This window comes from Saccostrea echinata, unplaced genomic scaffold (assembly GCF_033153115.1).
Source record: "Saccostrea echinata isolate AGI-Se365-2 ecotype Australia unplaced genomic scaffold, CSIRO_AGI_Sech_v1 ptg000062l, whole genome shotgun sequence".
Taxonomy (NCBI): domain Eukaryota; kingdom Metazoa; phylum Mollusca; class Bivalvia; order Ostreida; family Ostreidae; genus Saccostrea; species Saccostrea echinata.
In genome coordinates, this window is record NW_026889811.1 from 2,483,386 (window position 1) to 2,507,750 (window position 24,365).

General features: G+C 33.6%; 1 protein-coding gene across 4 annotated transcripts in view; it reads right to left on the reverse strand.

Annotated features, from left to right (window-relative positions):
* LOC133175489 (maestro heat-like repeat-containing protein family member 1) overlaps positions 1-24,365 on the reverse strand; it is a 78,080-nt gene that overhangs the window by 16,428 nt on the left and 37,287 nt on the right. For 2 of the 4 annotated variants that reach the window (XM_061310596.1, XM_061310594.1), the window contains 13 exons: positions 24,186-24,327; positions 14,835-14,890; positions 13,850-13,957; positions 13,599-13,718; positions 13,193-13,315; positions 12,454-12,603; positions 9,125-9,247; positions 4,761-4,840; positions 3,370-3,598; positions 2,994-3,104; positions 2,648-2,774; positions 1,132-1,244; positions 406-558 (listed from right to left, as the gene is read on the reverse strand). In XM_061310596.1, coding sequence (XP_061166580.1) covers positions 406-558; positions 1,132-1,244; positions 2,648-2,774; positions 2,994-3,104; positions 3,370-3,598; positions 4,761-4,840; positions 9,125-9,247; positions 12,454-12,603; positions 13,193-13,315; positions 13,599-13,718; positions 13,850-13,957; positions 14,835-14,890; positions 24,186-24,327 — 1,635 coding nt within the window. Of the gene's footprint in view, positions 1-405; positions 559-1,131; positions 1,245-2,647; positions 2,775-2,993; positions 3,105-3,369; positions 3,599-4,760; positions 4,841-9,124; positions 9,248-9,298; positions 9,434-12,453; positions 12,604-13,192; positions 13,316-13,598; positions 13,719-13,849; positions 13,958-14,834; positions 14,891-24,185; positions 24,328-24,365 lie in introns of all 4 variants that reach the window. The other 2 variants (XM_061310595.1, XM_061310593.1) reach the window with 1 other exon arrangement.

Here is a 24,365-nt window from a genome sequence, read left to right on the forward strand (position 1 = left end):
TTTAAAGCACAAACACATGTTTAGTTTCAAATGCAGATTTTGATTATCAAATATCCCTGAAGCCTATATAATAATTTATTTATTTTACCACTTTTCCGGAAACCTGAATTTTAAAATATGTGGAAAATTAAATTTATTTTCAAATTGTTAGCCAGTTGTGAAATTAACAGTGTTGCTTTTTGATTTGCACAGCTCTGTTACAAATGCACAAACTACATTTTTTTCTAAATACTTGCTTTAATCAGTGAAGCAAATGTTGTGCTAGTAAATAAAATGTTCATTTATGCTTTCGGAAAGTTTCCCCCTCAAACATGCTTTAAGACCCTATACACCTACCTGACTCAGGATCTCTGCCCCCCGAGTCTTCATTATGGCCCTTCAGAACCACACAGTCTATACACCTACCTGACTCAGGATCTCTGCCCCCCGAGTCTTCATTAGGCCGTTCAGAACCACACAGGCCCCAGATGAGCTGTGAGACTGGGGGTCAAGCAGTCCCTCCTGTAGGACCTCTAGGAAGTTTTGGAGTTGGGTGGATGGCATCTTCTTCGCAATCACCTGAAGAAACACATTAAGGTAGAAGGTACTCGGAGTCAGTACTTTAGATTACAACATTTTCGCGACATCTTATTTTTATGACATGGGTTTTAAATATTTATAAGCAAGAAAATATTTTCACAAAGTCTAATTATTGTATATAATCTGTTCTAAAATATAAAGTTTTCATGAGTTTTCACATAATTACACAAAGTTCTCATGAATAAAAAGTGATTCACCGTATTCATAGAAGCTATATCTGCAAACTTAGCTAGCACACAAGCCAAAAGACTGAAATATGGACAGACACCATAACTCCAGTGTAACCCTCTGGGGGGCATGCATGGATCTAGAGGGGGGTTGGGGGGTACGGTCCCCCCCCCCCCCCCCCGGGAATTTGCAGAGTTATCAATTGTACATAGTAAAGCAACTAAAAGTGACCTTGGACCCCCCCCCCCCCCCTTAGAAAATGTGGACCCCTGTTAATTAAGTTGGTAGAAAAAGTCATACATATGAAGCTTAAGAAGTGAAGTGGAGTGGCTCATTTGATCCATAGTAACGTTTATTTTCTCTAGATGTCATCTATATACTTACCTTGGAGAGGTCATTTATGACACTGAACAAAATGTTGGGGTCTCCTTTGACCAGTCTCTCTTTGAGTGTGGGGAGGGCCTCAATCATAGTGTCCTTGTAGTCAGCTGGGTGACCTGCTCACATTTACAATACACAAAAATACATTAGCGTTTCTCATCTCTAAATAACAAGAGTAAAACCTGTCTCTTCTGACCACAAATTACCCTACGGTATAAATTAACAGACAGATCATCCATCAGACCTTATTATTTAATTTTACCAACTCAATCTCAAAATATATTTTCGTTTTTATTATGATAATTCTCAACCTACAAGTTTCAGGTGTTAACCATCTTATCTATTAAATTAGTTCTCATATTATCCTGTGAGGTTAAAAAACAATTACCAAATTGACATACATTACATAAATTTTTTCTTCTTTAATATGTATTTTAAAAAGGATAGACTTTGCTGTAGTAAATAGTTCTGAAACAATTTAGACAATATTTGTCACCAATTTAGAGAACAATTCATTTTGGAGAATTTTTCAATTTGAAGACAATGAATATAGGTATATATGTAATTATTTATAACGCAGTAAGCTAGTTACCATATTTGGAAAATAACTAATAGAAACGAGAAATTTTGTGTGTGGGTGAACTGACATCCAATATTAAGGTGTAGCATTTTAAAGGATTTCGAATACTTATGTGTTTTTTTTCTAACTAAAGCAACATTTATCCAACACTTTAAGGACAATTTATCGTTTTATTTTCCTTAATGTCTGATTATGTGTGTAAATAATGGGGCTGTCACAGTTCCCCGAAATAACCAAAAACCGTGGTCCAAGTTGTTCAGTTCAGTTTCGGTTTCATTTTTCCGGATTTCGGTTTGGGTCTGGTTTACATTTTAGAATATGTTTTATACAGAAAATGGCATCGAAATCAAAGAATGAAGACAATTACAGTGATAGATAAACATCGCAAGTGAATTATACTTCATTCCATGACAAAACATTTGTCAAGAAAGGATTAGATAAATAAAACAAGCAAGAATGGTCAGGTTGTAGCTAATAATCAGCCTAATAGTCCTTAACACCTATGTCAAGACGTTAACATGGATAAGATTTCTTTTCAAGGTGAATGTAACGTAAAAAATAAACATTTTTCATGTTAAATTCATGAAATTAAGGTTTGAAGTAGAGGTAAATAACCGAACCGTAAAACCAGAAACCGAACTAAAAATTTACAGAACCAACCCGACCCGAAAAATTTTGGAACCGTGAAAGCCCTAGTAAATAACAATGACTGAAATCAAGATTATATCCCTATATACCTACTTATCATCATAGTTAACACAGATAAATTGACAAATGTTTGAAATTGTGAGTGAAAATTGTAATCAAACAGGTTGACTGACATTTTTTGAAGACCGTAATATATGTAGTAAAGTCACCAGCTTATTCACAGTGTACTTTATGAATTAGGATAAAGAGTATAAGTACCTTTAGTACATTTTGATGCTTTTATATTCTTACCCTCTATTCTTGAGGCAATTTTTAATGAGATGTAAATACAGTCGATAGCCAGTTGTCGAACTTCTGAATCTGGGTCAGTACATCGTGGGACAAGCCGCGCAATCACTGTGCTCTCATTGGTGAATTTCTGGCACAAAAAAAGACACACTTCACTTTACTACCATACTACCAAACTGGAAGACAGTCCTTAAATTTATTATCTTTTACAATTTTATATATACAAGTAGAAAATTAATATTACATACTAAAACATATCATGTCAATTCAGCCCAAACAGCCCCATATTTGGGGTGGGGGTTTGGGGGGTGTTAGGGGTTAGAGCAATAAGTTTATGAGATGTACATACACTTTTGGTTGGATCCATGTTGTCTAGGAGGAACTGTGCACATACTTGGAATGTACACAGGGCTCTTTCTCTCTCATGGCTATGTGTGGACAATAGCCATGGAACAAGATGCTGAAAAACATTCATTATAAATGCCAAATACTCAGTCAAGACTTTCATGATCAATATAATTATTTGTTAGTTCTCAGCTTTAAGTTACCAACAAGCCTGATTCAGAACAGAATGTGACGTTTTTACTATAACAGATATCGTTTGCTCAGATCTTTACTGTAGTGTCTTGATGACTGTTCAGATCTTTTTTAATGAATAAATGATCATTATTTATACTCAAATACAAACTCTGAAGAAGTCACTGAAAAATGAAGTTTATAATTACCTTAAAAATGGAGTCCAGCCCCTCAGTGGTCAGGTCCTTTTGGAGAAGTTCCTTCAGGAGATCATAGAGTGCCTCAAAAGAGGACTCTAAGAGGACCTCAACCTCTAGTTCCACTTCGTCCTTCCCCTTCTTCACAGCAGCGCCCTCTTTTGGCAGAGGGTACAAGCAGTCAGTCGCTGTTTTAATCAGGTCAAATTCCTCAGCCTCTGACAACTTAGGATCTAGTCTACTTTGGTGGAGTTAAGGTTATAATAAAAGTTACATTAAGCTTATATTCAACTCCATGATTTCTGAGAATCAATAAAGTTGGTTGCAAATAGTTAAAGTAGCATGGTTGTCATGGATTATCCGCGAGTTTATGTAAGGTTAACTTTGTTGTGACATCATAATACCTTATGTTACCTTTCTATAGATAACAACAAGTCTCAAATAAACCACTATACGATTATAAGATGGCTTTCATTTCATTCCACAACAATGGTCTTAATGTTTAAGTAAATTTTGATAGAGAAAAATAATTGGCACACCAAGTGCATTTTTCCATCATAGGCTAAATGATGGTGTTTCAATCATAATAAGATGACAACCCCAGAACCCATTGAGAAAAGACCGAGACTGGAGGGTTGGATTGTCATGATCATACCATAATTACGTAGTGACCAACTAAAAATTTGTGCACTTAAAATATGTCAAAATCTTCATCAACTTCCTAGCATAATGATATATTAGCACATTTTGGGGTTTAATCATATATTAGTGTGTACATTAATTAGCTATCAAGAAGCAACATGAAAGGAACTAAAATATGATCACCACTAAAATAAGTACATTTATGGTATTTAGACTATTTAAACCTCTTGAAAAAGAAGAGCTCGATATAAGAATAGAAACTCCATTAAATATAGCTGGAATATGAGGGTTTTTTTTTAAAACTAAATAATAGTCTATGGCTAGAAAAATTATATTTCATATTTTTCAGTTGATTTGTTCCATAAATTGAAAACCCAACCTCTTTAACAAGCAATTTAGCAACCTTGTTTGCCCTAGCCATAAATCCCAGCACTGTCTGCAGACATTCATCAGCCATCACACAACACAAAAGCATGGTCATCCAGCATACTTCACTTATTTGTCAAAATGTTGTCACATGAAGATCAAAAATAGATATTCAAAAAAAAATCTTTGTTTACTACCACGCTCCTGTAATGTATATATCTTTTCTTGGACAAGTGATGATTTTCATGAGAACATAACTTTCATCAAACTGAAGCATTTCTTTTACCAACATCACATCATAGAAAATGTGCATATTTATGAACCATATTACTTTAAAAAGAAAGCAAGAAATACAGCTTATCAAGGAAATAATTACACAAGTTGACTGAGGATACACTAATGTGGCACAAGCATTCATCGCTAGGGCCCGAGTCTCTGTTGTCAAGGAAGTCAGACTCTCAGCCTTCATGTAACTCTGAAACCAAAAATACAGAACAATCTCTCAATGAATTCAGGGCTCTAAAAATATTAACACTGAATACAAAGAAATACAGATTATGAAGTTTCATATATGTTCAAAAAATAGGAAAAGTAATTATATCAAATTCTGATATATATGACTCTCCTCTTGAAAGAGGGCATGGATCTTAATTCATTTAAACACACTTGAATCTCCTTCACCCAAGGATGTTTAGTGACAAGTTTGGTTGAATTTGGCTTAGTGGTTCTTGAGAAAAAGTCAAAAATGTTTTAAAAGTTTACTGACAAATAGCTTGACTTTTCAGCTCAGGTGAGCCAAAAGAATTTATTTAAGAAATAATGTATCATTTTTAAACATCTATCTGGATATAAATACGGGTTAGTCACGAGATCAAATTCCATAAAGCCCGAAGGGATTTTTGATAAATTTGATCTCGTACCAACCCATATTTATATCCAGATAGATGTTTAAAAATGATACATTATTACTTATATTTACATTTATGACTTATTCATATTTTATATTTTCCTGATTACAATCTTTAACGCGTGAAATGTTTTATTTTTCAAACTCAACGGCACGTTTTTGATCCATTGATTGCGTGTCAACCCTTTATGACGTCACTGAGAAATTACGTCAAAAGTTTATGATGCGAGGACCCGTGTTTATATGGATATAGATACACGTTGCTCTTAATAGTGTTATATATTAAAAGAAAACATTTGCAAATGTAAATCTTATTTAACAAAGGACCACACTGAGCGGCATTCCCCTAATAACATGTATAATTATACTCCTACATTCTGGGCACAAGTATAAACCTTGCTTGGTCAAGACCAATAAGATGTGTCAATGACTTTGACATTAAACTTTGACCTTCTGATGCCAATAACAAAGAGCTCTTGTCTCTGATCACCTCTTTATCTCTGTTGGAGACAAACAGTACTTTGTGTTCTCAAAATTGTCCACCATGTCAATGATTAAAAAGAATACTCCAGCTCTCTCTCTCTCTCTCTCTGCATTGGTCTAAAACTGTCAAAAACTGAGTCATCAACTTCCCTGGCAAGTAATTTACTGTAGATTCCTAAATATACGTGAGAAATAAATTATCGCGTAATTACGTGTGAAGCACCACTCGCGAAATAAAATTACTCGCTTTTATTTTTATGGTGCTTTAATGTATGTAAAATCTCTAAATAAATCACCCATTAGCGAATTATTTTTCTCGCTATTTGATGCCCTTTAGCCATTTCGTGATATTAAGTACTCGCGTAAAATAAGGAATCTACAGTACCTGTCTCTCCCTGGACATACACTGTAGCCTGGCAGTAAATGTTTATATACGAGGTAAAAATGTAATTGACCATACCAAAATTCTAACACTGGTCCCTAAACTCTCAGTCACATGATCTACAAATATTTACATTTCCAACTTTTTTCTCTGTGATAACTCTTTGAAAGTTAGGTGAGTTGATTTCCTGACAATTACAATTGAATGTAAATTTCGCCAAGTGAAAGGTTGAGTGCCTGATATGCATATCTATCTCTCACAGCTGTCTTTGTGTCTAGCGTCAGAGGGCGGGGACTATGGAAATTAACATGGAACTTCTCTTGTATTTTAAATCTTTTAGACAGCATTTTTAACTTTGTATTTACACTTTTATTTCAAATATAATGAAAATATAAGGAATCACTGTCTAGTTTGGGGTCAAAATAAGTACCGTACTCTGTTATGCATAAATTATCCCACGTTTCCAACTGTCGTTGATGTCCCTCGCATACCCAACAGACAGACAGTGATTCCTTAACTCACCAACATAAAACTCGGCAGACTGTCACATCCTGTACCGAGTTATTTACATATAAAAACATCTTATATATTTTTCTGTCATGATTACACATCCTGTGTTAATAGAAAGATTGTGACCAACAATTTTTCTGACAAACATCCTTTAATTACCTTACCTATTCAATTACTTCATACTTTTTAATATCAGTTAGATCTATAGTAAATAGATGTATTAATTAAAGTTTTCTCGGTTAAAAGACATCATAACAAATTACATAGGAATTTTATTACTAATCCTTACAGTAAAATATGACTGTATCATTAGTGAGCAATTTGATATATATTAATCTATATACAGTCAAACCTTGTTATCTCGAACTCAAGGGACCGAAAAAATACTTCGAGATAACCGAGGATTCGAGATATCCAGGATAAAATACTTCAAAATCACTTCGACATATCCATGGTATTCGAGATATCCATGTTCGAGATATCGAAGTTCAACTGTATATACTTTGTTATGTGTATACTGTATTTCTGATGAACTTGGCTTTGAAGCTGTTTGAAGGAAAACATCATGTATTGAAATGAAGAGATATATATGGAAGAAAAGTCAAAGATATTGGAGAGGGGAGGGTACAAAGTCACAAAAGTTTGGCTCTGTCAGATGAATTGCTATCACCATAATGTATCTCTATAAAATTTTTGATGGAAAGATTTTGAAAAGTTTTTTTGCTAAAAGCAGGAAAAGTGAAGTAACTGGTCACATGGAAGCTGCTACGTAATACTAAATAATTTAAACACAGTTAAATTGCTTGGACTTGTATGTGTATGAAGGATGATGAATATATTAATAACAGTTTCCTTGAAAAATACATAGTTAGAGCACATATCCACAATACTCGGTGAATATCTACAGATACAGTTGAACTTCGGTATCTCGAACACTTATATCTTGAATACCAAGGACATGTCGAAGTGATTTAGAAGTCCCGACCACTTATTCATCAAGTATTTTACCCCTGATATCTCGAATCCTTGGATATCTCTAAGTTTTTTCTCGGTCCCATTGAGTTCGAGATAACGAGGTTTGACTGTATTTTCTTTATAATGTTCTGATAATTCCTTTTTACTTTCTAGAGAAATTTATCTATATATACTTAAGACATAATAAAGCTGTGACATTAACAGAATGAAAATCATTAACTATAAAAAATTAACATTTCCAACAGAAATCACTTCAATTTGCCATTTTACGTCACAAAAGACATTTGGAACATCTTCATTTGGAATACATTAGATGTTATATGAATTCAGTTTCCAGTTAAATTACTAACGATAGGATTATTATGATGCTGTAATATATCACTTTTATTAGTGATTAAATTTTTATTTTTATATTTTCTTTAATATTTATATCACTTATCTAACTGTGAGATGAACTGAAACATTTCAACTTTAGCTATAGCACTGTGTTTCAAAACTGGTTACTATTACAGTCTATTAGGGATGGGTATCACTACATATTTCCTATCGCGATATATCACAATTTCCCCACAAAATATCATGATAATATCATATTTTTCACACACAATTTTTATTATGTAAATGAATTTCCATAATTTTTCATTCAATTCCACTGTAAAATCATAATTGAACTTTTTTTTCATGTTTTTATATATGAGTAAAGCGTGTTTGGATGCTAGGATGCCATGGTTTCACTGTTTTACAACCTTTTTTACACTTAAGTTCTTAAGTTTGAACAAATTAATGAATTTTTTCTTAATTTTATAATAATGTACCAAATACCAGTATTTAAGTCTCTTTATCATGATAAGTGTCACGCAATAAAACTTCCCGATATACTGGTATATGGATAAAATAGCACGTCCCCATAGTCTATTGTATTTAAGGTCCTTCATCCCTCTGTTAATTCATATAAAATTTTGCTTTTAATTAATGATCATAATTTTCTAAAAGAAATTTATACTTGTGAACAATTTCGACATACCTTCCAGTGCAAACCTTGACTGAAATCACTTTTTAATTTGCAATTTTTAGAGAACATGTCATTAATAGCAGTGAGAGTTACCTCTCTTATCAGAGGGTCAATAAACCTTAATTCTGCCAATGGGGTTTGTATACAAACACATGAACTTTAAATGCTCATTAAATCAAAACTTACTGAACCAATAGAGAATAACTGACAAATCAAGGGTAAGAGTTAATGTACATGTTTCATAATCAACAAAGATTAATAAAATTTCTCCATACTGTTAGCAAATAAGACATTTCATACAACACTAAAATAGTAATGAGTACTGGTATCTGAATCTCTAATTTGCTGTTGCTATCTTGAACTTAACAAGTTTGTGGGTAATATGCTAAATGTGCTAGAATAAAAATGCTATAGGTGCTAGGATTGCATTCTGGAGGTGGTGGAGTGATTGGGCTCGGGAGGGGGGGGGGGCAGCTGAGGTTTAAAATACCTCCATATGATTGATAAACTCCCCACGATTAGTGAAGTTGTACTGGGTTTTTAGATGATCCGGATGAAGGGCCCGGCCGATGAGATCAAGTGTTCTAATTAAATTTGTCTTGACAGCTGTATCCTATTAAAACAAAAACAAAGTCATTATCAATCATATCAGTAAAAAATTTACCTTCAAACAGAGTAGAAACTCTCGCCTCTGGTTAAAGATGAAGTTGATATTTTTAACTCGTTCTGGGTGGAATGCTTTTCCCATTAGACCTATACATTGTATGATACACTTCTTGAGATCAGTATTCTGGAGATTCTGAAAACAAATCAAATATTTGTAAAGAGTATAAAACAAGACCACATAGACAATTATACTAACTTGAGTCTCAGTGTACTTTCTAATCAATGAATACAAAGATAAATGAGACTCCTTATTGTGGCCACAATCAAAAGTATGTACCCCCTCCCTGTGTGGCAATATTAAAAAAAGGAACAACTTTAAAATTAGAATGTAATAATAGTGAAAGGAATAGGTCATCTAATAGACTAGAGGCAAACATAATACTAAGTTTTATCCCTATCAGACCCTAACATCATGGGGGGGGGGGGGGGGGGGAGGGGGGTAATTTACTTCTCAGAGGGACTACCAGTGTACTAAATTTGATGTCTGTCAAGCAAAGGGTTCTCGAGATACTGAATGATCAGGAACATCCTATGTCCAGTTTGACCTTTGACCTTGTTATCTCATAAGAAATAGGGGTCATCTGCTCCTAAAGGGGAACAAGTTTACCAAGTCCAATCTCTGTCAAGCACAGGGTTCTCAAGATATTGAGTGGTCAATATATTTCTATGTCCACTCTGACCCTTGACCTTCGATCTTGTGATTCAAAATCAATAGGGGTCATCTACTCCTTAAGGGGAACCAATGCACCAAGTTTAATGTTTGTCAAGCAAAGGGTTCTCAAGATATTGAATGGAAATGTCTTCCCATGTCTGGAGTAGTTTGACCCTTGGCCATTAACCTAAATTCAGTAGAAGTCATCTACTCTTCAGGGGGAACCAGTGTACCAAGTTTTATTTCTGTCAAGCAAAGGATTCTCATTCATTTTATGTGCTCCAAAACTTTTTTCTGTCAAATCCCTAGATGAATCATCCATGCATGTTTGGGCTTCATAGGGCTCACTGTAACATGGGAATAAACTTGGTCATTCATCCAGAAAATATAGGTCAGATCCAGAATTCAAAGCAATTCTGATAGCTTTCTTCTTTATATGAATAATATATGCAAGTTTGGTCCAGGTAGGTCTTATAGTTACTTGGAAATGGACCTTATCCAAAAACTAAGTCTGGTAGTGTGCAGCCCTAGATGCATCATCTCTGCAAGTTTGGTCATCATAGGGTTTATAGCTTCTACAGAATGAACCTGCACCAAAAACTTTCACTTGGTCACTCATCTAGGTCAGAACTAACAAGTCTTATAGCTTAATTCATTCCTACATGAATAATCCATGCAAGTTTGGTTCAGTTACATCTTCTAGTTACTTGAGAATGGATCTGCTTCAAAAACTTTAACCTGGTCACTCACCTGGAAAATGTAGGTCAGAGATCATCCAAAGCAAGTCAGTGAGTGTGAATCCCTAGATGCATCATCCATGCAAATTTGGTTCAGGTAGTATTTATAGTCACTTGGGAATGAGACCTGCTCCAAAAACTATAATCTGCTCCAAAAACCTTAACCTGCTTCAAAAACATTAACCAGGTCATTCTTATGGAAGATATTGCCTGAAAATGCAGCATCTAAACCATGATTTCATTTAACTGTATGCTTATCACATACATGTCTTATTAGATATCATTGTATAACAAATAAATCATGGTTATTTCTTGCCCAAACTTACACTGTGTTGTCTTAGTTTCAGCAGTTCAGCAGCAATCAGTGTTAGGAAATTAATACGATGAAACAATCTGATTAAAATCAGATCCTTTGATCCGCTCACATAGATCGCTACACAAGGATCTGAAGAAACCCCATTCAGGGTCATCTCCCGGTGACCTTTCAATTATCCAATCAAACGCTTGCTTGCAAGAATTTAGAAGTATCTCGGAATTCAGTTACAGAAGTGAAAGTCCCGATGATACACGAACAGAAAATTGTGACCAGGTTTCCGTAGCCTGTCAAAAAAACGACCATAGTCTTTTCTGTACAGAAATATATTTAGTACTTGCTTTTGTCTTGTTTTTTAGCTCTTTGTTTTGTTCGAAACGGTAAGATCTTCTCCACAGCTACTTTCACTTCTACATTCATTTTCCCGAATGTCGCTTACGTACGATCTCTCTGATTGGACAAAATTTTAATGAATATTTTTATTAGAAAGGTCACCAGGAGATGACCCTGAATAGGGTTTCTTCAGATCCTTGTGTAGCGATCTATGTGAGCGGATCAAAGGATCTGATTTTAATCAGATTGTACGATGAAACATACTACATGCACTATCCATGCAACTAGGATCAATATAGGGCATAGAATACTTAGAAAGAATACCACTCCAAAAACTTGAATCTGAGTCACAGACATGAATGGTGAGGGTATTACAAAAGCTCCTCAAACTTTATTGAGGTGAGCTAAATATGGGAACAATTTACAGACATACAACTAGAAAGACAGACAAATAGGCTGTAAGATGCCAGACAAATTTTGATAAGAATAGCTCACTTGAGCCTTGGTTCAGATGAACTAAAAATTCAACACATTTAATCTTTTCTAAATTAAAAATTCAGATTTTCAAAATATATCTTATCAGAAAAAAAATCCAGCTTGATGTCCTTATATAGTGTGGTAGTTGTATAAACTGTCTCCAAATAAAATGGGGTTATCAATCTTGTATTAATTAGGTTCAGATTAACAAGTCTTGAATGTATTTCATAAGTTTTCACACAACAATACTATGTCCTGGTGAATTTACATGACAATGACTTCACAGAATATAGTCAGGATAAACCCTGAGTGACTGTCTAGACAAAGATTTCACAGTTAATCAAGGTTAGGCTCCAGAAATTAGCAAGTCATTAACATTATAAAACATGGGTCTCTCCCTCAGAATTGTGTAATATGCATTATAGGGTGGGAGAGATCCAAAACAATTTCAAAACATTCTTTTGTCAAATATTTTTTTCAAATAAAACAATTGATTTTTGTGTTTGTTAAAATTATTTAAGAAAAAAAAACAACATTTTTATCCTGTCTGCATAATTTGCAGAAATGCATGAAAATGGCATAAAACATGCTAATTACAATGAAATACACCGTCACGTATCGTAGCTTTTTTTATAACTTACCTTTACGTTGACAAAGTGAGGCGTGATGCTGCGTAAGATAGTGGCCTCCATTCTGGACACAATTAAACTGACCGGGGAGAATAAAGCCACATAACCATAACACAGCATAAGAGTGGCCTTAATACGCTCTATATCCACCTCAGACTTGTCCTGAAACAAGGTCAAAGGTAACTGATCTGTAATGCCATTTTTATATCTGTGACACATACCCACGTCAGGGTTTGACACTAACTACAATTTCAAGTCAATTCAGCACTTAATTGTACAATCAATTGTTATGACATAAAACCCTTTAGTGATCATGATTTACTATATCTAAGAGAAATGTTGAACATTTTTGATACCGTTACTATCTTTTGTGTAATGTAAAGAGAAAAAGGAACAAGATCAGGAGTACAATAGTAGTTGCTGACTGCAAGATTTCGACAAATCTGTGGTTTGTTTAACAAGTTCATGAATTGAGCTTTTAGTCACCATTTTTCCATAAAACACTTCATGAAAATACTTTGTTCATTGTGATGGACTACTATAAAAACCCCTTTAGACTAAAAAAAGTCAACAGGTACTACTCTGGCTGGATAAATGCTTAGAGAAGTTAATGTTGAACCCTCATTGTAATAAAATCTAGAAACTTAACCCAAGACTCTTATACAGAAATTCATTTTTTTGTAATCTAACCAAGGACTCCTCCAAAGATATATATTATAAACTGTACTTTGCAGTGTCTAAGATTCCTTACTTTTATGAATTTGAAGAGTCCACCTGATTTCTGGACCATGTCGTTTTTGGCCACCGAGTCAAGCTTTCCTAAGACAGGGTCGAGATGGGACGCAGCACAGAAACCCATAGCAATAGCGACACCCTAAATGCAGAAAACTTTTTACAATACAGATTCTTAATCTATGATATAATTTTTACATAAGTTTTACATTTCAGATAATTATTGTATTTTCATCATGCAATTATACAAATATAGTGCTAAATAATATTTTATGTTCATCATGCAAATACTGCTAATATTTCCTGAATCCTATCTTCAAAACATTTAAACATGTCAATATTTACTATATATGCTTGCATATTTTTTTATTCAAACAGTTAATGCAAACATGTAGTTTTTCCTGTGATGCTTCAGATTTTGTTACCTCCCTTTCCACTTGGTCTGTGTGCTTGACTGTGTTAAATATTAAGTCCAAATGCTTGTTGACAAAGTCTTTCTTGGTAGATTTTCTCATAATGACACCAAGGCACTTGTACGCAAAATTCTAAAATATCATTCAATATCACTGTAGATTTTACTCATAAAATACAAGCACCTTTCCTAGCATACAAAACTTTTGCTCTAACTTTCATTGCTTATTTTCAAGTAATCATACAATTGACATAATTGTTTAACCTTCTCCTCTGGATAAGAGTTGTATAAAGGAAGCTGATTTCCAAAAGTTTCTCCCAAATCTGCAATCCAGTCCTCACTCTCCACCACATCTAAACTTTTGGATAGCAGCTGTAAAACAGATACATTTACACTGATGATCAATGTTTTCAGCTCAGACCGAGATACTGTAAAATCACATATTTTCGTGGGATAAATTTTCAAGGTTTGAGGAAAAAAATTGGATTTGTGGGGATTCAATTTCGTGGCTAAAGAATTGTTGCATAGTTATACAATATGGAATTTTTCATTTTTGGTGGACATGAGTCTTGAATAAAATGAAAATTAAACCCCCATGAAGATAAGTGATTTCACATAGTTAAGAAATGGTCAAAAATCAATAAATCTTATTGATTTAACAAAACACAAATCATTTATACAAAAACAGGATATGTTCCCTTTTGGACTACCATGCTAATGAAGCTGGGGACTACTCACAAATGGTTATATACAATTACTATAGGTAAATTTATAGCTACATAGAGACAGGTAATGGTCACTTAGTACTTTTTATACTGATCAGGAATACTTAGTGGATACTGGAGCCAATCAATCAACATCCCTGAAAGGTAACGCCCAAACCTTCTATTGTTCCTTACTACCTTTAAAGTCAAGATTTTTTTTTTCCACAAGAAAAGATTGTTAAAGTACCATTTTATTATCAATGGCTAAAGTCAATCTAATAAAAACCACTAAGTAAAGTTGAACTCAATAATGCTTTGTTTTACAGTTAAAATTCTTCTAGTGTAGTTCACCATGGTTTGGTGATAAACATTCATTTTAAAATGATCAATTCTATGGTGAATGATCTAAAACGTGCCATACTCAATATGATAGAGAACAGGACAAGCATATCTTACAAATAATTTGTGTCGAAAGTTTTCTTGCGATTATAATTTTTACCTTCAGTGCTAGATCTTCCCAATTTTTCTGTGATTATAATTTTTACCTTCAGTGCTAGATCTTCCCAATTTTTCTGTGACCAGCTGTCCTCTTTACTTGCATCTACAAAATATCATCAATATTATTTAGAATCACCATCAATTTCTGAAAATAAAAATTAAAACTCAAGCTGAAGTATTCCTGTAGGATAATTCTAGCCTAAAATTATTAAAATACATACAACTTCAATGACAGAGGATTTAGTGCATTATCCTGAAAATCTACCAACAGAATTAGGTCCATAGCTATCCAATGACAATGCTAAAATAATACGTTAACTAATGTGCATGGGAAGAGATGAGTTTCTAAGATAATCATGTACATAATCAGTACGTACATGAACATACTGGCCCCACCCTGGATGCAGAACCCCTGCCCCGAGGGTCACAGAAAAATTCATTTTCAAATTGGTAAAGGGTTTCATGTTCTTCCTAACCATGCGTTCAGTTTTCCTTCAAGATGTGCAGGAAAGATGTGCAAGAGTTAAAATGTAGAGTTTCAAAGATTATGTACATTTCAGATACACTATATGACCATTTTGGCCCAACCTCTAGAGCAAAACCTCTGCCCTGGGGTCATGAAAAACATAATTTTGGTTGGGAGCTTAATGCTCTTACTATGCATTCAAAGTTCCTTCAAAATGAGAATGGGTAGAGAAGATTTATGAAAATTTTGCTATTTTTAATAGTTTTAGCCCAGCCCCTAGGTTCCAAAGGTATCGTGAAATCACTTATTTTTGTGGAGGTATAATTATCCCATCGCAAAGGAAGGGATATAGTAACTCACTATGTGTGTGTGGGTTAGTTTGTCCTGTGTGTGAAACAGAAGTGACATAAATTGCACCAGGATCGAATGTTGCCTTGATTTATATTTACATATATTTTTGATTTATTCATCTATTGTCTGATCTTCTCATGCATATCACAATCACGTAAATAGAACTAAACGAGGGGATAATGAAATACAACATACAGTATTTTGCATTTTCAAGTGTAAATTATTATTGAGTTGTGTGCAATCGGGTTCGAAATTTTTGCCAACATCATATTTAGCTATGTAGCTTGAATTACCTAATGTATACAGTGAAGTCGCCAATTACAGGTTTACATATCCACGATTATTGTCAGTATTTTTTAAGCATGAAAATATTTACTTCTTAACAGCACTTGTCCAATCACTTTATTTAGCTTAACAATAACATACATGTAGAATGAATTACCTACGTACAGTGAAGTCGCCAATTACGGGTTGTCTCAGTTCCGATTCATTTGTAATGGTATGTATTTTATGCCATATTGTTGAAATTGAATCCCAGAAAAATTAATGAACACACTGGTCAAGAATTGATTTTTCTGTCTGTAATCAGTAACAGAATTTTGATAATCAAGATTAGTGTTTTTCTCCACTGCAGCAAGGCTGATATAACAAGATTTTGAAAATCAACATTTAATAATGTTTTTGTTCACTGTAGCAAGGCAAAAGTTTGTAGTTAAACAATAATAACTGCAAAGTATGGCACTTGCATTCAGTTACATCTCAGAAATCATTCATAATGATCACTGCTCAAATAAATTTACACTGTTTAATCAAACTGTAGCAGCGGTCCCTATATATCACGACATGGAAAATATCAAAATTCAACATGCTCAATATTCAAAACCTAGTGTCAACTTTCTTTTCACTTAGAATTATAAAACTATTCTCCAAGGAAAATATAAAAAGTAAACTTGTGTTTCCCTTGCAAAAAAAAATATATTCCCTCGCAACGAAGTTGGAGAGGATATAGTAACGATTGTGTTTGTGTGTGCGTGTGTGTAGGGGGTGGGGGGGGAGTAAGTGGGTGCGTAACAAAAGTTAAGAAAGTAATAATTCATATCAGGATCGATATGCTCTTTGCGAGGGGATGCTCCACTCTGTGGTGCCCTTGTTTTCATGGTATGAAGAGACCCACAAAATCATGTCAATCATATTGTCCCTTACGAAATGTTAGACTCCCATACTGCAGTATGATGTTTCTCCTTTATCCACAAAATCCAATCATTTTTTCCCAAACCACGAAAATTGGGCCCCACAAAAATAAGTGGTTTTACTGTACAATGATAATGAAAATCATAATTCATGTTCATCTTACATGCTTCATATCAAATCTGAATACAATTAGCCAAGTAGTACATTTATTCAAAACAAAGTTAAAAATATACTCATTTGTTAATGGACCATACATGACAGGATGAAGACTAAATAAAATAGGTCACCTGACTGACCTGAGTCACTCAAAGTAAATCTATTTATAGTAATAGATACTTTTCATTTAAACTAATACTGGGAAAGGGCACTATATACCTCTTACTAAGAAATTAATGTACCATAATTTTCAATATTAATAAGTTTAAACAATAAAATGTTTTCTTTGGTTGTTAGTATGGGAATTAATTTCGCATCTGTTGCAGAAAAAATACATAACCCGCGTAAGCGGATTATATAATCATGATGAACTTGTAAGTAAATTGATTTGTTCACTGGCTGGGCAATGGATATGCGGAACTGCATCTAAATGTATATCATTTAAAGATTTCCTAAACTTATGCTGTGTTTCGGGCTATAAATTCAAGAGAAACTCTTTTTAGACTATATACTATATTTCTCTTTTATTACTTCTCGAACAGCCTCTCTGACTATATTACCATGATCAACTCAAATATTTTTTCATATCTTTTTTAATAAAAAATATTTTATTTGTTTGACATTTAAAAGAAATTTTTCTTGACTGTTTACAAGATTTTTGTTTTCATGAAAAATGTAGATCACTGTATTTGTTTTGGAAGATACTGTTTAGTCAAAAATATCATGTCCAGGTAACGTTAAATCCAAATGTATATGGTAAGTGATAAGTTGGAACAATGATGTATAGATCTATATGTTTATTTTTGATGTGTATATTATTGGAAAATACGATGATTAAAAATTAACTAGCTTAAGTGAATAAAAAATCTAAACATATACTTATAAATATGATTAAAAAGGAAGAAAAACAAAACCTGGAACTTTGGGGGCTTGAACCGGAGTTCCCCAAACACCATTAGGCTATGCACACTATTGAAAAATTCTGCGTCTTTTGTATATATATATATATTTATATATAATATATACTTAAGGAATGTTTTTAAGTTTTGTGTGAGTTATTGGTGTGTAAATCATACAGACTTGTCACGTAAGCATATTTCATGAAGTGCGCTAGCACTTCATGAAAAATATGCCTACGTGCAAGTCTGTGTGATTTACACACCAATAATTCACACTAAACTTAAAAACATTCCTTATATTTACATTTTACATGTTTAAATGCACCAAAAATATACTCAATATTTGAATTTCTTGCTGCCCTATATCGTCATATTTTTATTAACGTCTCTGTAGCCTCATTGTGACGTCACTTTAGCGTGAGTTTCTCCATGTATATTTCTACGCATGAGTATACACAAAAATGGTTTTCAAATCAATTTCACAGTTGGTTTAGTAGAAAAACACAGCAAATATATATATATATATATATATATATATATATATATATATATATATATATATATATATATATATATATATATATAAGAAATAAGGTATCATTTTTAAACATCTATCGGGATATAATTACCGGTTGGTCACGAGATCAAATTCCATAAAGCCCTTTGGGCTTTATGGTAAATTTGATCTCGTACCAACCCGTATTTACTTATATTTATATTTTTACTTATATTACTTACTTATATTTACATTTGTGACTTATTCATATCATATATTAGCCTGACTATAACCTTTAACATGTGAAATGTTTTATTTTTTCAAAGTCAACGGCACAAGTTTGATCTATTGATTGAACGTCGACCCTTTATGACATCACTGAGAAATTACGTCAAACGTTTATGACGCGAGGAACCCGTGTTTATACGGATATAGATACGCGTTGCTTTTAATAGTGTTATATAAAAGAAAACATTTGCAAATGTAAATATATATATATATAAAGCTCCATGTTAGAGTTTTTCGAAAATTTGATAACCAAAATAATATAGTCAATTTTTAATATGAAGACCAAGTTAAACCGAAAAGATTTCAATATAACAGTATACTATGATACCAAAAGAACAAAAGGACATAACTCAATCAAGAATTCTCTGGTTTAAGTTGGTCCAAATACAAAAATCTGTATTTTTCGATGCTCACTCAATAGATCTCCATATATCCCATGCAAAATCAGTAATTTCATTGCTCTTGTCTGAGATCATTATGGTTGTTTTTGCCAGGTACTGGTATAATTTGTATTTGTTTATACCTAGATTTAATTACTATCATAAATTATTATGCTTCCTGTCAGTTTGTCTCTATATAATCAATACCCAACTATTTTCGCATAGTGTTCTAAGGATTTATATAGCGTAAGCATACTATGCCGAAATAGAGCACGGCTGTCTTTTCTAGAGAAAATGTATTTAGCACCCCCGCTGGGGATCGAACTCGCGATCTCGAGAACGTCAGTCCAACACGTTACCGATTACGCCACAAACACTGCTACTTTATGGAATGTATTTTCAAGTATATAAACGTAGTTTTTATACATTTGTCACAAAATAAGAAATAAATGAATATCATTTCTAAAAGACTGATATTATTGACAAGGATCTTAAAGAAAAATTCTCTAACAAATAGGCGAATTTATCAGTACCAAAATTGCAACGTAACATGAACTGGTACTTCGGAGTCATTAAAACGCTTTTCGATATAACGCTTGATTAAAGAATGTTCAAGAAAATTTTCATTTAGATTTAACGTCTGCAAACAGTTTTGGGATTGAGAATTTAATTAAATTGTCGTATACAAACAACAGTCAGCATAATAATTATAATAGTGTTATTATTTGGATGTACTATGCCAAAATAGTAGTCAGGGTTTGACACATAGTGCACTCGCCTCCGGCTCGTGCACCATGTGTCAAACCCTGACTACTATTTCGGCATAGTACATCCAAATACAGGTAACTCTTGACGGCTCGAACTTCGATCTCTCGAAGTTCTTGATCGCTCGAAGTGAGTCTCCGGTCCCGAATTTTTCCACTATATAACTAAGCAAATTTACTCTTGATTTCTCGAACTCTTGATCTCTTGAAACCCTTGATCCCTCGAAGTCAAAATGCAGTCCCGCTATGCATATTCTATTAGAATTTACCCTCGATACCTCGAAGTGGCTATGTGTATACAAGATTATATAATTAGCACCTTTACCTGGAATGGCCCCATGCAGGCAGAAGACGCGGGTCTCGAGGTACGGGATGTTTATTCAGATGACACTTATGCTGCAAGGTGATAATTGATTAAATTTATAATTAATCATATTTTGCCTATATGCCATTAAAATAATTATCATCGACTGTCTTACGATAATTTAGAGACGCAGTGTCATTGAAAAGTAGTAATTGATTAAAAGACAAAACACTAATTAAATTTTTATTTCGAGTCAGTGTCAAAGTTAAACGAAATATGAAAAAAAGCAGAAACAGCCTTATTGTCAATATGACGACTATTATTGGACAAATATTTACAGAACTGCATGCGTTCAATGATCATTTTTGGAATAGTCAAAGCTATGTACGACGCTGTAAAATGTCGTTTTCATGTAACGAATGTGTAGTATGATGTCCGTATTACAAAGAATAAATAAATATACATCAAATGATGATATACATTTTTTGCTTTACTCAGTTTAATGAAATATTCATCTGAATTACGAAAAAATATCGTTGTTTTATAAAAACCACATGTAAAATGTTAGCACTGCATGAAAATCATTACATCCGGTAAGACTAATTTTAAAACCTATCAACAAACCCGCAAAATTCCGGACTCTTGAAAACTTGAACTCTTGATCTCTCGAAGTTTTTCCTCGGTCCCGCGGACTTCAAGGTATCGAGAGTTACCTGTAATAACACTATTATATAAATACTGAAATATTGTGGATGTTTGTAAATGCGCTACCAGTATATTGTAGGCCATTTGGTATATACTAAGTACGCTTTACCTCTTTATTATTGGTTTCCCCAGTTAATAAGAACATATGATTTCTTTTGACACAAAAATCCAGACACATTCGTGACGACTACAAAATAGTCCTTCAACTTTTCCTAATTAACATTATACTTCAATATATTTATTCATTTATTAGTGGGTATTCCAGAAAAAAAAAACATTTCATTTCTTTCAACAAATACATGTAATTCAGACAGATTAATAACAATTGAATATCACTCCTTCCACTTTTCACTTCAATTTATTTCTTAATTTATTAGTTCTTTCATACAAGAAAAAAAAATTCTTTCAACAAGTAATCCAAACACATTCATGACAACTGTAGACTACTCCCTCCACTAACTGACATGACACTTAATTAATTTGTTAATGTTCATAGCTTACCAAAATTTGACTGGTTAGTGGAGATGTAATTTCTTGGATAACTCATATACACAAAAGATTCAATAAAGTGGTACTATGTTAAAATCTGTTCAGAGAATGTAAATGTAAATTTGTGGGTATATAAGGATAACCCGTGGAATCCACGAATATTGGTCTCGCATGAACAATGATGATTCCATGGTAACCTTTACATCAACAGTGATGTGTAATCAATGACAGTACAGTAAAAATTGATTATAAAGAATTATAATAAAGGACTGGTTTATATGGAAATCTCGATCATAAGAAATATTTTGTGAATCCTGCAAAAACTATACAAGTACTATGTTCCTTAATGATTATAAAGAATCTCAATTATAAGCAAACAAACTTTGAGGTCCCAATGTTTTCCTTATGATCAAGTTTTACTGTAAGCTAATTTAAACCTACAATCCTCAAATTCTTTTAATTAAAGGAGAAGTAGCATTTTAAAACTTTATTATTCTATTTCAGTTGCCATGGCAATACCATTCATCTAAATCTTAAGACTATTTAGCCTTGATCTAGTCTACTTGTGTAAATTTTATTAAAATCAGACCAGTTTGTGTACTAAGTTCTACTGAAATTAGATTAAAACTGTATAAGAAGCAGCATTTGGAAACAGTTTCACAGAAATTCCTATTTTAAGTAACCATGGCAACACCATTCATTGAAATTTATATCAACAGATCAGCAGTATAATGTGTCTTTGTGTAGTCTACTTGTATTGAAATCCAACAAAACCTGTAGGAGGATCATCACTTGGCAAACAAACAAACAGGGATATGACACATAACTTACATAAAAGCTCTTCTGATCTTTGACCAAACAAGTCATTTTACATCCAAAATGACAATTTTGTCCTTAAACTCCATTTATTATCTGCAAAGCATTTCTTCTACAAGTTTCAAAATGAGGTTTAAATTAGATTAGATTAAATTAGATATTAACAGTGGTGAAGGAGAAACTTCAAGAGTACTGTGCAACAATATATTCAAGAAGTGGTGTAAATCAAATGTGGATACTTAAAAATTCCAAGGAACTTTTGGAAAATTTGAAATCGCAAGATTTTACCAAAATCAACAGCTTAAAAACTTATGACTTTTCTACTTTATATACAACCATTCCCCACGATAAATTAAAGTCCAGGCTTTTTGATATAATTGACAGCTGCTTTTTCAATAAAAATGGAACTCATAAATATACTTACCTTGTCATTGGTCATTTGCAAAATTATTTTACTAAAAAACATTCTGATTGTACACACAAGTACTCTGAAGTTGACATTAAAGAGATGCTTGAGTTTCTGATTGACAATATCTATGTGGTTTTTGGAGACCAGGTCTACCAACAATCTATTGGAATTCCCATGGGTACCAATTGCGCCCTGTTATTAGCAGACCTTTTTTTGTATTCATATGAAGCAGAATTTGTCCAAAATCTTGTATGTGAAAAGAAGAAAACACTTGCTGTGGCCTTCAACTCGACATTTAGATATATCGACGATGTATTGTCAATTAACAATGGCTATTTTCATTCTTATGTCGATACGATATATCCTGGTGAGCTTGAGATAAAAGATACCACAGAGTCTGACACATCTGTTTCATATTTGGATATTTTACTTGAAAAAGACGTTAATGGTAATCTAACAACCAAGCTTTATGATAAACCTGATGACTTTAACTTTTCTATCGTCAACTTCCCTTACTTATGCAGCAATATACCTTCATCACCGGCATACGGGGTGTATATCTCTCAGTTGATTCGATACGCAAGAGCATGCTCTACGTATGAACAATTTCTAAAACGAGGTAAATTATTGACAAACAAGTTGATGAAACAAGAATATCAGCTGTCTCGTTTAAAGTCATCATTTTGTAAGTTCTATGGTCGATACAATGACCTTGACAGCAAATACAATTTATCATTGAGACAAATGCTGACTGACGTTTTTCATACTAATTGTTAGGCCATTATTTACACACTGAATTGTCGACGGATTTTTCCGTCATTTCCCGATCATGACAAGGAGCACACGGCGGGTGTGACCGGTCGGCAGGGGATGCTCACTCCTCCATGGCACCTGATCCCACCTCTGATGTTTAGAGGTCCGTGTTTGCTCTGCTCCTATTTTGTATTGTTTAATGGGCTTTTGAGCTTGAGTACTGTTCGTTTTCTCCATATATTTCATTCTGAGTCTTTTTAGTAAAATGGCGATGCCTTCCAGACAAATGAACAGATGGTCTGACAAACAAAGTTAAACATTCCTGTTCAAAGTTCTTTGCAGGTGACACAATAACAATATGATCCTAAATTTATCTTTAAGATATACTGTATGATACAGATATGAGGAAGTTTGGAGACGTACCCCCTAGATACTGATACATATTGTGGGAGGTTTGGAGACTTACCCTCTAGATACTGAGTGAGTTTAGGAATCACTGTATCCCAGAGTTCCAATAGAATATCACTAAGGTTTAGAGACTAACACTAGTACATATTGTGGGAGGTTTGGAGACTTACCCTCTAGATACTGAGTGAGTTTAGGAATCACTGTATCCAAGAGTTCCAATAGAATATCACTGAGGTTTAGAGACTAACACTGATACATATTGTGGGAGGTTTGGAGACTTACTCTCTAGATACTGAGTGAGTTTAGGAATCACTGTATCCCCGAGTTCCACTAGATTATCATTCAGGTTTGAGACTTACACTATAGATACTGATACATATTGTGGGAGGTTTGGAGACTTACCCTCTAGATACTGAGTGAGTTTAGGAATCACTGTATCCCAGAGTCCCACTAGATTATCATTCAGGTTTGGAGACTTACACTATAGTTACTGATATATATTGTGGGAGGTTTGGAGACTTACCCTCTAGATACTGAGTGAGTTTAGGAATCACTGTATCCCAGAGTTCCACTAAATTATCATTCAGGTTTGGAGACATTCCCTTCATCAGCTGCAGAACATGAATCCCTCTATCTCTGTTGTTTTTGGGACAACCAGCTAAAACCTGTATTATAAAAGATCAAACAAGTATTAGCTTTCCTA